At 37.3% G+C, this 13,122-nt stretch overlaps 1 protein-coding gene across 2 annotated transcripts; it reads left to right on the top strand.

Moving 5' to 3' along the window:
• The first annotated feature begins 218 nt into the window (after positions 1 to 218).
• On the top strand, positions 219 to 11,938 carry LOC144641401 (cytohesin-1-like). 2 transcript variants are annotated; one of them, XR_013568545.1, is made up of 13 exons: positions 219 to 304; positions 1,017 to 1,081; positions 1,760 to 1,829; positions 5,128 to 5,246; positions 5,345 to 5,425; positions 6,981 to 7,093; positions 8,171 to 8,244; positions 8,386 to 8,460; positions 9,759 to 9,870; positions 10,135 to 10,211; positions 10,729 to 10,800; positions 10,984 to 11,145; positions 11,374 to 11,437. XR_013568545.1 is itself a non-coding variant. In XM_078500420.1 (13 exons), exons 1-13 carry the CDS (start codon positions 260 to 262, stop codon positions 11,654 to 11,656), a joined length of 1,062 nt encoding a protein of 353 aa, XP_078356546.1. In that variant the 5' UTR covers positions 219 to 259; the 3' UTR covers positions 11,657 to 11,938. The 2 variants fall into 2 exon arrangements, 1 of the variants encoding a protein (XP_078356546.1); XM_078500420.1 differs by lacking the exon at positions 11,374 to 11,437 and adding an exon at positions 11,583 to 11,938 and having other exon boundaries at positions 10,984 to 11,068.
• Positions 11,939 to 13,122: the final 1,184 nt, after the last annotated feature.

The following is a 13,122-nucleotide window of genomic DNA, read 5'->3' as shown; positions in this document are numbered from 1 at the left end:
AAAAGTTTATAAATGCACAGTCAATCCTCTTTAATACAACACCAATGGCAGAGCCGAGTGTCCATATTGTAAAGATGGCCTTAGAGGTACACAATGTAAAGAGTGTGTATTCTGGTTTCTCTGGGACCAAGAGAACTGGCCAAAATATAGAGGTGTCCATATTATGGAGGTGTCGATAAGGAGTGGTTTGACTGTAGATATTTAATATGCTATTTAAATTTTAAATTTAGGTTTAACTCCAAAGGAGCAGACCCTCCTAATGGGGATTAGGAAAAGAAAATCAGAGTTGCTGATTGAAATTCAGGTACAAAACTGTTGCATAACTTTTTTTGATTCCAAGCTTATAAATAATTAAATTAAAATGAAAATTTGGTTATTACTACTTTTCTAGTACATTTTTTGTAATATACCCTTAATATACCTTCTTTCTGAAACCTGAGCCCACAAAACTCACAACAGTAGTGTTGAATGTCACAATATTAAAATATTAATTTAAGTTCTCTTTTTATAACAAAAATGTTTATTTAATGTCAAGCACAACGGTGGTTTTTGACTGCTTTTAACAACAGTGAAAACATGGTTTGTGATCATATATCAGCCATAACATGAATTGCACAATTTAGAAAATTTTTACCAGTGATATCAACAGAGGATCAGTACAGTTTCAAAGAATTATTTTCAGAAAGCTTATAGCTGCTTTAGAGATCTCCTTTCCCCCAAAAAATTATTCTTTAACTGTCAATGAACTTGTTTAAGAGATTTCCATCAAAGCACCAGTCCACAAGTTGGTTTAATTGATATTTTGCAATGTTTATGTTGCTTGGTTGGTTTTCTTCTTTGCATTCTTTAATATATTTTACATTATATTTATTAAGTTAGAGTCAATCAGGACAAATCTGGTAATTTTGTTCTATTAATTAATTATTTTTGATAGAAACTACATTGACCCTTTTTTACGTTTTGAAATTTAAACCATCTCTTGTTAATTTTTTCTTTTTTGCTATCAATTATTATAGCGCCTCAAGGCCGAGATAGCAGACGTAACAGCAGAAATGGACGCTGTTGAACAACGTGACAATGGGTAATTGAAAATTTATAAAGTTTTCAAGGTTTTTGTGTAAAAATAGCGTGTAACTTACGTACAATCATGAGAACATTTACAAATCATATAGCAAATCTCCCAGGCCATAAGTGACCACCTAAAATATCAAGCCATCATTTTCTCTTACTAGAAGCAGTTCCACAGGAGAGGTGCTAAAAGTATCTTGTCCAAGAACACACCCTGTCCAGCACTTGAACTCAAGCCACTTTATTCAAAGTCCAGTGCTCTTACCATTAGCCTACCATTCCGACCAGTGACCCACAGGTGTATAATTGGGTCCAGACAAGTAGTACTATAAGGACAACCTCAGTGGCACATGCAGACCTACAAATAAGTGAGGCCCCCTATCATCCGGGCCCAGTAATAATGGGGGGGGGGGAGGGGAGGGGGCACTCTCAAAAATAGATTTCTTGGCCCTATGGGCTTCTATTTAGCCTAAAAATAAGGTGGTGGCCCGCCATATCCCCTAGATCTGCCACTAAAACTGACAGAAAACTTGGAGAACCTACAGTTGTATTAAGGACTAATTAATAGAAACCAGAGATAAATGCCAGTACTGATAGGCTGCCAAGTTTCTCCAAACTGCTGTGGATTAAACAAGTTGGAATCTTTATTTATCAAGAGCTGATAATCTTTTATTAATTGTTCTTTAAACAGTTCTAAAGATGATCCCAGGGCTAAGCAATTATCTACTGGAAAAAAGAAGTTTAACATGGATCCTGACAAGGTGTGGACAGTTTCGTTTTTCGTTGTGTTAATTATGTACCTGTGCTTAGCATTGGCTGTATTTTCTTCACTTTTTGATTGGTCGATTGCCGGTGTCTTTCATGAGTGGTTTTGGTTCAAATAAAAACCAACATCATCTTGAATGTCTCTTAAATGGCAAAAATTGTCAAATGATCACCTCAATAGAGACATCAGTTTGTAACTACACGAGGCTCACAAGTTTCACATAAAATGTGTACTTGAGGAACAATTAGTTCTCCTGACCATGTCTAGTACGTATTGAGCACAGTTCTAATAAGCCTTTTATATAAGACATAAAAGTATTTCATAATACCTGTAGTTTGTATCACAGTGTAAATGGTTTGTTTTAACAATGCTTTTGCAAACGTGTAAACTTTAAAACTTTACAGTTTACTATTTGCAAAAGCATTCTAAACAGATGAAAATTTACATATAGTGAGACAATATTTTCTTGTGTGAGGTCAAAATTACCAGAGAAATCAGATTGAGACTACTTTGAGGTATTTTAATTTCTTCCACAAATTAAAAATTCATTAAAAGCTGCTACAGCTGGTGGCAGGATTGTTTATTATCTTGGTAATATTGTGTCAAAAATGTGCTGATAAGTGATTTTGCATGAGAAAATTTCAATATTAATATCAATATAGAGTTTGGGTGAAAAGGAAGAACAACTTTATCTTAGGTAATGTTTCTATTACACCAAAATTGATTTCTAGAGGTAGTTGTTTTTTTGTTTTTACCCATTCTGCTATTTGTGATTATTAAGTAATATGACATTTTAATTTTTTGTTCGAACTAGAATGACACAGTCTTCCAAAACTAATCACTCTTTCAGGGGTTTTGTAACATTTTTTTAGAATTGAATTTGATTTTGAGATCATGAGTTTAAGTGCGATTTTGGCTAGTTGTGATAATAATAAATTATATTCTACATTATTGAATGGTTTCACATAGCAACAAAGCTGTTTTTGTTAATATTACTGCACAATTATTGTGTTTTGCTGCAGCCGCAATGGCTGCAAGCAAAACACATTGAAAGCTGAAGTTTGTGCCGTAAGGGACGTAAGGTGTAAGGTGTAAGTGCCGTAACAGAGGAGAAATCTGAACTACCGATGTCAATCAAATCCATGAACAAACAAAATCGAAACCAATGAACCGTAGCGCTGATCGCATTCGAAGTTACGGGCCAAAGTATTCGAACGCAAACCACGTTGGACACGTTGGAAAACAGAAAACCGATTTAAAAGTATATCGCATTGGGAAAGAAAACAAACTGTGGCGCGACCACTCCAGTTTTATGAGAAAATTATTCTGCAGTTTTCATCATTTACGAAAAGAGCGAAGACTTGGAACCTCGCCGAAGGTCATAAATATTTTCTCCAAAGGACCGGTTAGTGCACAGTTTGTAAACTTTCGCTTTGAAAATAAACTTACCCTCACCTTGTCTACACTGTCTACAGCATACTAGTACTGTATTAACTCTGAACTTCATATTTTAAAATAAAATGTATGAACGTGTAACTTGTCACGCAAAGACAGCTGGAAAGGAATATACCATGCTGGTAGGCTGCACCGCTAATTGTAGCTGTATTCGAGCTATATAAAAGACAGCTAGAAACGAATTAATACTAGTAACATCACAATGGGAAAGAAACTTATTCAGTGGTGCACACCGTCGAAAACAAAGAAATATTAAAGGAAGTTCTCATTCACCAGATTCACTGCATCAGATGCAACATTCATCAGTTCGTGTTTAAATGGCGACCAGTTTGTTTACTAGTTATTAAAAAATAATACGGTCTTCATTTAATAAACAGTTCATCCTTAAATTTCAGCTTTTCTACGACTGACAGGTAGGTACTATAGTATAAGCCCCGCTAAAATAGCTGGAAAGGGAAAGTTTTTTGAAAAATGAATTTTTGACTGCCAGATGCGCTGGCGCCACATGTTTATTTTGTGAAGATTAATTAAATGCCGTGAAAAATAGAATTTGATGTCCAGCGAGCCACTGCATCTTCGGCTACGCAGTCCTCAGTGAATCCTCCAACTTCACAAATTTCTAAAACTTTAAGAAAACGAACTTTCGCAGAATCAAAAATTGGTCCTTATCGATCTTCCGATCTTGTTGTGAAGACACTGAAATTCGACGAGTGTTCATGCGTGAAGGGATGACTGACGAATGATAATAATTATTTGTAAACTTTCGCTTTCAAAATGAACTTTGCGTTACGTTCAACGCCGTCTTTCTGTTGTTGTACGCCGGTGCGCGTGCGATTATTTATAATTTCTGAATTTTGCATATTTAACTCAGGGTGACACAACAAGTTTGTTAAGAGTTAGTTGTTCCAGTGTTTAATTTGGGTGAAAGTGGTTAAAGAACCACTGTCTTGTCACTAATAAATATATCACATTGAGTTCTTATAAGGTCAATAGATTCTGTCTTTTTCGTTGTTGTTAAAACGCTACCATTGTGACAATGATTCCAAATACAACTAACGGTAACCAGTGAGATAACGCCACTAAAAGAATCACATTGAGTTCATTGAGATTTTTTTATAATGTTAAGAGTTACTGTTTTTTATCAAAGAGACAATCATGTCAGACATTACGTTAACTTACTAGTAATTAAATTATGTTTGCTGTCTTTGATTTCAACATAACATTGATCAGTAAAATTATCAGGATTGAATTAACACAAAGTGACTACAATATAGTGCAATTATTAACCTGCACACAAGTGACAGACAATAAAAGACGTTGGATTTCAATCTCGACTCACTTGTCTTTCATCAACATGTTCCCTAAGACTTTGCTCTAGCAGCAAAACACATGGACCCATTGGGGCCCTATTTTTTTTGATTGCAATTGAAGCATGTGTCTTGATACACCACCAAATTGTGAGAATGGTATCTTATACTGAAGTCAAATTAAACTGAAACAAGAATTTTGAGAGTTGATGAGAAATACCTAACAAAAGTTCACAATCAAAGAATTTAATTCTTTTTCTATGTTTGATTACCAGCTCTTGCATGCTTTCTTGGACTCTTGTGTACTTTCATCAACTAAATACCTCATTGACTGTTTCTTGCTGTTGGTTTGTTTGCCCAAGCATTGATGTTATTACTTTCAAAGTAATTGAAGAATTCTCATCCCTGTTATCTTGTTGACTTTCAGTCTTGATTAATTTGACATAAAAAAAAAACAAAAATCGAATTTGTGAGCCAAATACTTAATAAAGTGCAATGATTTTTAATGTCTTTTTGTCATCATGTTAACAGGGAATGGATTACCTGATAGCTAACAACTTGCTGAATAACACTCCAGAGGACATCGCAGACTTTCTCTTCAAAGAAGAAGGGCTAAATAAAACAATGATTGGAAATTATCTTGGAGAACAGTGAGTTGTGCATTGGACATCTTTGGGCCATTTTGGGGTAAAATGCTGATAATTGTTATTGTAAGGGAATTAAAACTTTTGGTGATATTATTCCACAGTAAAGAATTCAATCTGGAAGTGTTCCGAATCTTTGTCGAGCATCATGATTTCAAGGGAAGATTATTAGTAGATGGCCTCAGGTAAGTTCAGTTAACTATGTACTAAAAGTAAATAATTATATATGTTTGTAAGCTAGTAGCTTAATTTAAGGTCATTGCCCTGTATTGTATTGTGCATCGTTACTGTGCAAAATTTTACGATAGTTAGCACGCGCACATACATGTAAACAAAATAGTAGCTTTTTTCTATGTGGGTAGGTGGGTAGCTTATGTGAGGGGAGGCGCCCAGATCGAGCGGTCTGGGTACGAGACCTGGCCTGGCACTGTGTTGTGTTCTTAGGCAAGACACTTTACTCTCATAGTGCCTCTCTCCACCCAGGTGTATAAAATAGGTACCGTCAAATTTACTGCTGGGGGTAACTCTGCAATGGACTAGCATCCCATCTGGGGGGGGGGGGCAGGGTAGAAATACTCCTAGCCGCTTAATGCTACAGAAACCGGGATAAGCTCCGAGCTGATTAGCCACTTGGCTTAATAGCAGGCTTAATCTTAGGCCACGAAAGAAAGAAATCCTCGCTTTCTTGTAAATGAGTATGCCGACCTATCAAATTTTTCTCATAATTTGAAAAAAAAATCATCACTGGAAAAGTGTACTTTGCCGGTATTTCTGCTCCTAAACGAATATTGTGACTGCACTTTTTTATTTTAAAGTTTAAGTCCCCTTAAAGTAATCAACCAGTTGGCAAAGTTTGGTTGAAAATCTACATTCAGTTCTATTTTGGGCAACTTAGTGGTATTGCGTACTCTCCCTAAATGAGATACCTACTAGTCCATGACTGATTTGCTGACATTTAAATGTTTATTTGAGAGAAGCAATGTGCTAGAAAAGTGTCTTACACAGTCGTACAGTGGGGACTGATCAAAGGGGCGGGGATGCTTGTCAGAAATTTTGAAAAAAAAAAAAAAAACCCTAAAAGATACCAATCTAGGTGTGGCTCAAGCTTATTTGGACCCCTAAAAGATACCAAAATTCTGAAAATAGGATTAATTAATATTTGTATATTTTTTCGTGTGCAACCCTAAACAAGACGCTGATGGATTAAAATATTGACATTGGCCCAGAACACCCTAAGCCATACCCAAAATCCGAAATTTATTCCCCAAAGCAAGACGACAACCAATATCACGCCCCCCATCCACATACCGGTAATTATGCTACGTGTTATCAACAATCCAGCCCTCTTTACTCTTTATGCTTGATACAAGTAAATGATTCCAAACTTCTTTTAAATGTTTTGTAACAAGCTCTGGGAGTGAGGTAATGATAACCCCAGGTAGTTCACCCAAGTTGTAAATTCTACAGAAAAGTTAAAACTTGCAGGAAAAGTGCAAAGCTGACCTTGAAGTTCTAAGTTATTAGTTTTGTAAAATAATAATTGCAGAGACTGTTTAACAGGGACGGCAGAGCAATATTTCAAGTGGGGGGGCTGACTAGAGACTTGAAGTGGGGGGGGCTTAAAAGACTTTTCTCTTAGTAAGTCTTTATTTTTTTCGGAAATTCTGGGGGGACTAAAGCCCCCCCCAGCCCCCCGGCGCCGCCGTGCCTGTTTAACCATGCTTTTTCACATTCTTGTAGAGAATTCTTGTGGAGTTTTCGTCTTCCTGGTGAGGCTCAAAAGATTGACAGAATGATGGAAGCATTTGCCAAGAGATATTGTGAACAGAACCCTGGAGTGTTTACATCAACTGGTGAGTTAAGCCGTAACTCACTTGGTGATTTTATTTGCCAATCGCGGCGATTGGGGAAAGTCGCCAAGTGTGCCTGGTGCAGCAATTGCAATTTTTGCGGATCACCACATCTGGCAAATAAAATCGCCAATATCTGACACGGTGATCAGCGAAAATTGCAATCGCTGCACCGGGCACACTTGGCGATTTTTGACGATCGCTGCAATCGCTGGCAATCAAATTCACTGCAATCAGCAAATAAAATTGCCCAGGTGTGGCTGGTTTTTGCTGCAAGGGGAGATACAAGAAAGGTCTTTTATCTCCTCAAAAAATTGGTTTTGTCAAGTTGGTACTTGAAAAATGCCCTTTTCCATTTCTTGGCATGTAGACATATAAAGGTAGTAGCCCTGCCCTTTGTCTTCCAAGACAGACAGTTTTTCCTTCTGGAAAGATAAGTACAGTCAAACCTCTCCACACAGACCCCAGGGGGGGTACTCCGGCTTGTAAATGATGGGGATGATCGAATGGAGGCAAAACTCAGGACCCAAGAAAATCCCTAAGTCTTCCGACATTAACCCAAAAAATCCCTGGACCAAAAATAACCCCCCAAAAAATCCTTTGTCAAATTACCCCTAAATTTCCAGGAGGGGCAATAATATAACACAAAGAAAATCATTAAAAGTTGAACGCTCATGCTTGTTTATTCATCATACCATAAATACGCCAAGGCAGCACCAAGGCATTTTAGTTTGTTTTTAATACCAAAAAAAATCCACTATTCAATTCAAGTCACCCAAAAAAATACTTGCCTAATTTTCCAACCCAAAAAAATCCCGGAATAAAAAATTTCAAACCCCAAAAATCCTTCGATCATCCCCGTCATTTCCAAGCCGGAGTACCCCCCCCCCCCCCCCGGGACACAGACACCTTTATAAAATGCACAGTACACTTGGCCCCTACCTCCATGACAAAGTCACCTAGTAAGTTATTATACAGATACCTATCTCTGCCTCTTTGGTGGCCATATTAGATAGGTTTGACTGTGAATTTAACATACTTGATTCATTAATTAAGTTTTGTTTGGTTCTCACTCCACAGATACCTGCTATGTTTTAAGTTTCTCACTCATCTTGTTAAACACTAGTCTTCACAACCCAAGTGTCAAAGACAAAGTAAGTACTAGTTAAAACAGTTTTTTTTTTTTGAAAGTCAAGATTTTTTTTTTCCATTATTATATTGACAGATTGGAAGTGTCTTATAATCTTGTCCTTATTGATGTATTATTGTTTCTTTTTTCCCTTCTCTTTTTGTAGCCTACATTAGAGAGATTTATTCAAATGAACAGAGGGATAAACTGTGGAGAAGATCTACCAACTGACATTCTTGTGGTTGGTTTCTTTAATAAATAATATTATTTGTACCATAAAGTTCCGTGTATAAGCCGCACCCGTAGATAAGCCGCACCCCCGATTTGGAAGCTCAAATTTTGGAAAAAATGTACAGACCATAAAGTTTGAAGTTCTTGAAAGTGAAGTTCTATTGGTAAACAAACAAGGGCAAACAAGCACGGTTTCGAAACACTGACACTTACGAAAGCGAGATTTCACTTGTCATACCTCCCTTTTAGTTTGAGTTCACAATATCTTAAACTTGGATGCTCTCTTGATATCATTTTTTCGAGATTATCACTTCTAAACACTCTTGAAACACTTGTAATGACCACTCTGTACGCCAATGATGAATGCTTAGTAGCCATGCTTTGAATTGTAGAGAGGAGTCTGGGCATTAAAACACTTTCTGGCATTTTCTACGGAAGAAACCACGTTTTTATTTCAAGATTCTTGGAAACTGCTACCCGCAACAAGATAAAAACTTCATGCAGAAAAGGAGTTTGTTAATCCAGCAGATGCATTTGTTGTAAAGGTCAATAAAAAAGTGAAGTGGTCGGCCATTTGCCTTGTGAGTACATATACTTGCGTTTATCTTGGTGCTTTCTTGCACGCGGCGGAAAGACATGATTCGAAGTGACTGGCAGGCTTCACTGCAAACAGCTTTGCAGAGGAACTAAAAGGCAGTGAACAACAAAGTTTTCAGGTTGTTATATGTTTATTCAATGACGTCTTGAGTAGTTTTTTATGAATATTAATTAGGCCTTTGAGAACTCCAAACAGAGATGTTTCCGTAGATAAGCCACACCCCTGATTTTTGACTTGAATTTAGAGGAAAATGTTGCGGCTTATACACGGAACTTTACGGTACTTGATATAATATTAATAATGAACTTCTAATCAACACCCTAATCTTTTGTCAGTGATTCTCATCAGTTTGTAGTTTATTTTGGACAGTCATCAAAATTCTGTCTACGCTTCATTCTGTAGTACTGTTGTACTGTTGAGCTTCAAACCCAATGGGAAGTCAAACAGTAGGGCAAGGCATCTACAGTGAAAGAAGTTAACCACTCTTAAAAAAAGTGACAAGGCATAAGAGGATTTGTTTCCCTTGAACATAGGAGTGTAGGTGTTAATTTGAAGAGTTTGAAAAATTGTTATAATTTATTATTGAGTGGGAGGGGAGAAGTAGCTGTTGCCTTTAGAATTGTGCAGTACACACTGCCATGTGGCTACAAGCGGAATCACAAGTGTCTGGTTTTGGGGCTAATTTAATCATACGTATTGTTGATATTTAGAGTTTATATGAAAGCATCAAAAATGAACAATTCAAGATCCCGGAAGATGATGGAAATGACATAACTCATACATTTTTCAACCCGGACAGAGAAGGCTGGCTTATAAAGGAAGGTAATGGACTTTTTTGTAACTCTTTTTTCCACTATATAGAGTGTTGAAACTTCTGATGTGCAATTCCAGAAAATCTCCATACCCACCCCGTGGAAGGTCATTGAAAATTCTGAGTGGGTGGGTGGTCTCAAAAGCCAAATATTTTTAACTGGAATTTCCAGAGGGGCGGGGGGATTCAAACCAATAAACCTTCCGTGGGAAGGGTATGGATATTTTCTCAAAGAACACAATTAACATTATGTGTTTTTTTTTTTTATTTTCAAGGTGGCTTGCACAAAAGTTGGAGAAAACGATATTTTATCTTAAAAGATAACTGCCTCTATTACTTCAAGAATGTAGGGGTATGTATGCTTTTTGTGTGCATAATTTCATTGAGCTTGTCAAAGAGTGAAGGGGGGAGTTGATAAAACAATTTTTTTCTGGGAGGAGACATAACAATAATTAAAAGTAAATTGCCATATTTAGAGAGGAAGCCACATCAGCTCTAGCTGGTTTTCATGCCGTTCCTCTATCCAGATCGAATTTGGAAATGTTGGTTTTTCATGAGGGAGAAAAACTGGAGAAAACCCTCAGAGCAAGGCAAAAACCAACAACAAATTCAACCTACATATAGCACCAGGCCAGAATTGAATGTGAGCTACATATTTGGTGGGAGGCAAGCGCTCTCATCACTGCCCCATCCCTGCTCCCCTCCATTACCAATAGACAGACACTGGGTGGAAATAAAATTTCGATCAGTCTTGGATTTTTTTTTTCATTTTGTGACATTTAGAAATACCAAACATTTCTTTAATTTGGTTGTTGAACCAGGGACTTTCTTAGCAGATCTTTTCTTAACAAATTATCACTGCTTCACAGGATAGGGAGCCCCGTGGTATTATTCCTTTGGAAAATCTTCAAGTGAGAGAAGTTCAGGATGCCAGAAGAAAGGTGAGTTTTTCATGACAATTTCTCCTGCTTAAATTGGACTAAAATAAAGGATTAAGAAATATTTGACAGTAAAATTTGAAAGCAATCTGAAATCATATTTTGTAATTGATTTACCTTAAATTAAGAACGTGTAAAATATGTAACTGGTAGGATTTTAACTCACCATGCCATATTTCTTTCCAGTACTGCTTTGAAATATATTCAGCGGATAATTCATCTGGACTAATAAAAGCTTGTAAGACAGACTCAGAAGGAAAAGTTGTAGAAGGTTTGTATGGGTAAAATGAAACAAGACATGTCTATGAGTTATTTAACCACTTGAGGGGTACAAGTGCTAGACAGCTAGTTGTAGTAAATCCTTTTTTTATTATTATTATCTAAAATTATCCTTCTAATTCACACATTTTCACGTTCTGTTGTTACTACTTGTCTTTTTTTTCTACTTATTATTCAACTCACTGTGCTTTGTAAACCATTCAACTGAAGATGACAGATGCTCTGTCGAAACATGTCTTTGAAACTTAAAAAAATTGTCGTTTTTCTTAAAATCTTTACGTGTCTGCTGTTCTCAAGACCTTTTGAAATCCTTTCTTATTTTTAAGTGTCACCCTCTCAAAAGTTTGTTTATTTGATTGATTGATTGATTGACTGATTGATCAATTGAATGATTGATAGATAGCATAAAAGGTATATGATCACATTCAAGAGCTGCAATCTTACATGTAAGTTGCAACTGTGTCTTGCTCTATGATTAAATTTATAATTCAATGATGATTTTTTAGGGCACCATGACGTGTATCGTATCTGTGCAGTCTCAGAGGAAGAAAGAGAAATCTGGATTGGTTGTATAAAGTGAGTTGAACCTCGTATTCTTGCCACTGTTCATCTCATGCATGTGTATGCAGTCCGCCCATTAGTCATTCTCCCCAAAAGATGCATACCATTTTAATTAATTAGCACTGCTCATGGTAAGAGAGTGTTGGCTAACATTAGCCTGTGGACAGGCTCCTTAGTGGGATATAGGGCAAAAAACCATGGACTTCTTCTGGGTTACTTGATACTGTGTTCAAAAGTAAACTGGCAACTTGTAAATCATGTGGGGGAAGCTGTGGCCTAATGGTTAGCATGTTGGATGATTATTTCTCAGGTCGCTCAGGCTTTTTATGGGTATAAAGTATACTGTGTTATTCCAAATTTTGGTTGTTTTCATGATTTTAAAGGGAAATTTTGGGTATACTGGGTACATGCTTTTAAGGTATACGTATTTTCTCGATTAAACGCCGGGCCCCGAATAAACGCTGGGTCTCCAAGGTAGAGTGGTCAGTAAGCCTTTTAGGCATTTATTTGAGGTGTAATATGCTTTAGGTATGATGGCAAGATACATTCATGTCACAAATAATGACTAAAACCCTTTTTAATGAATATTTTGCTCAAATATACTGCACCATTCAAATAAACGCCGGATCCACAGAACCAAGTTTGAAATAAACGCCGGGGGCGTTTAATTGAGAAAATACGGTACTGGTATACCACTTATCCCCCTGGCCGACTCTTATTTCTAGATTGGGCAGTCGGGATTCAAGCATTGGGTGGGGTTATTGCGTTATGTTCTGGGTCAAGACACTTAGTTTCACAGGGTCTGGAAGGGTATTTTCGGGATCCGGGATTTGACCAAAATACAGTGCGGGATTCGGGAAAACGCAAGATATCTTGACGGGATTCGGGATTGGACTGCTCTCCGGGAAGTGGGATTAACCGAAATTCACGGCACGGGATGCGGGATTTTTAAACTTTCTGTCGGGAAAACGGGAAGTTGTCACGTCACAAATGGGCGAGCACAGTGTCTCGTCTCAGATGATACGCGGTGGACACTGTTCTTGTAAACTTCTTTAGTGCTCTCATCATACTGAGGTCAGTATGATGAGAGCACTAAAGAAGTTATTTCTTTTTTCTGTCGGGAAAACGGGAAGTTGTCACGTCACAAATGGGCGATCACAGTGTCTCGTCTCAGATGAGACGCGGTGGACACTGTTCTTGTAAACTTCTTTAGTGCTCTCATCATACTGAGGTCAGTATGATGAGAGCACTAAAGAAGTTATTTTTTTTTTTTGCACTCGTAAGTTCAAGATATAAATCGAAAGCGACAATCTACATCTTACATTTTTTAGCTTTTGCAGAAAAAAGTTTTTTTTTGGAGGGGGGGGGGAAGGTGGGGGAAGAAAAAACAAGATTCGGGACAGCTATTTTAAAAAATGCGGGATGCGGGATTTTTGTGAAAAAGGAGCGGGAATCCGGGATCAGGACCCCCCTTCCAGACCCTGG

This window comes from Oculina patagonica, unplaced genomic scaffold, assembly GCF_052425735.1.
Source record: "Oculina patagonica isolate OP01 unplaced genomic scaffold, crgOcupat unplaced91, whole genome shotgun sequence".
NCBI classification, from domain to species: Eukaryota; Metazoa; Cnidaria; class Anthozoa; order Scleractinia; family Oculinidae; genus Oculina; species Oculina patagonica.
This window is presented reverse-complemented; position numbering and strand designations above follow the sequence as displayed.

Coding starts and splice junctions, on each gene's coding strand:
- LOC144641401 (XM_078500420.1), top strand. CDS start 260: ATGGGGATTAGGAAAAGAAAATCAGAGTTGCTGATTGAAATTCAG. Junction 1,830..5,127: donor TTAACATGGATCCTGACAAG/GTGTGGACAGTT, acceptor TCATGTTAACAG/GGAATGGATTACCTGATAGC. Junction 7,094..8,170: donor TGGAGTGTTTACATCAACTG/GTGAGTTAAGCC, acceptor CTCACTCCACAG/ATACCTGCTATGTTTTAAGT.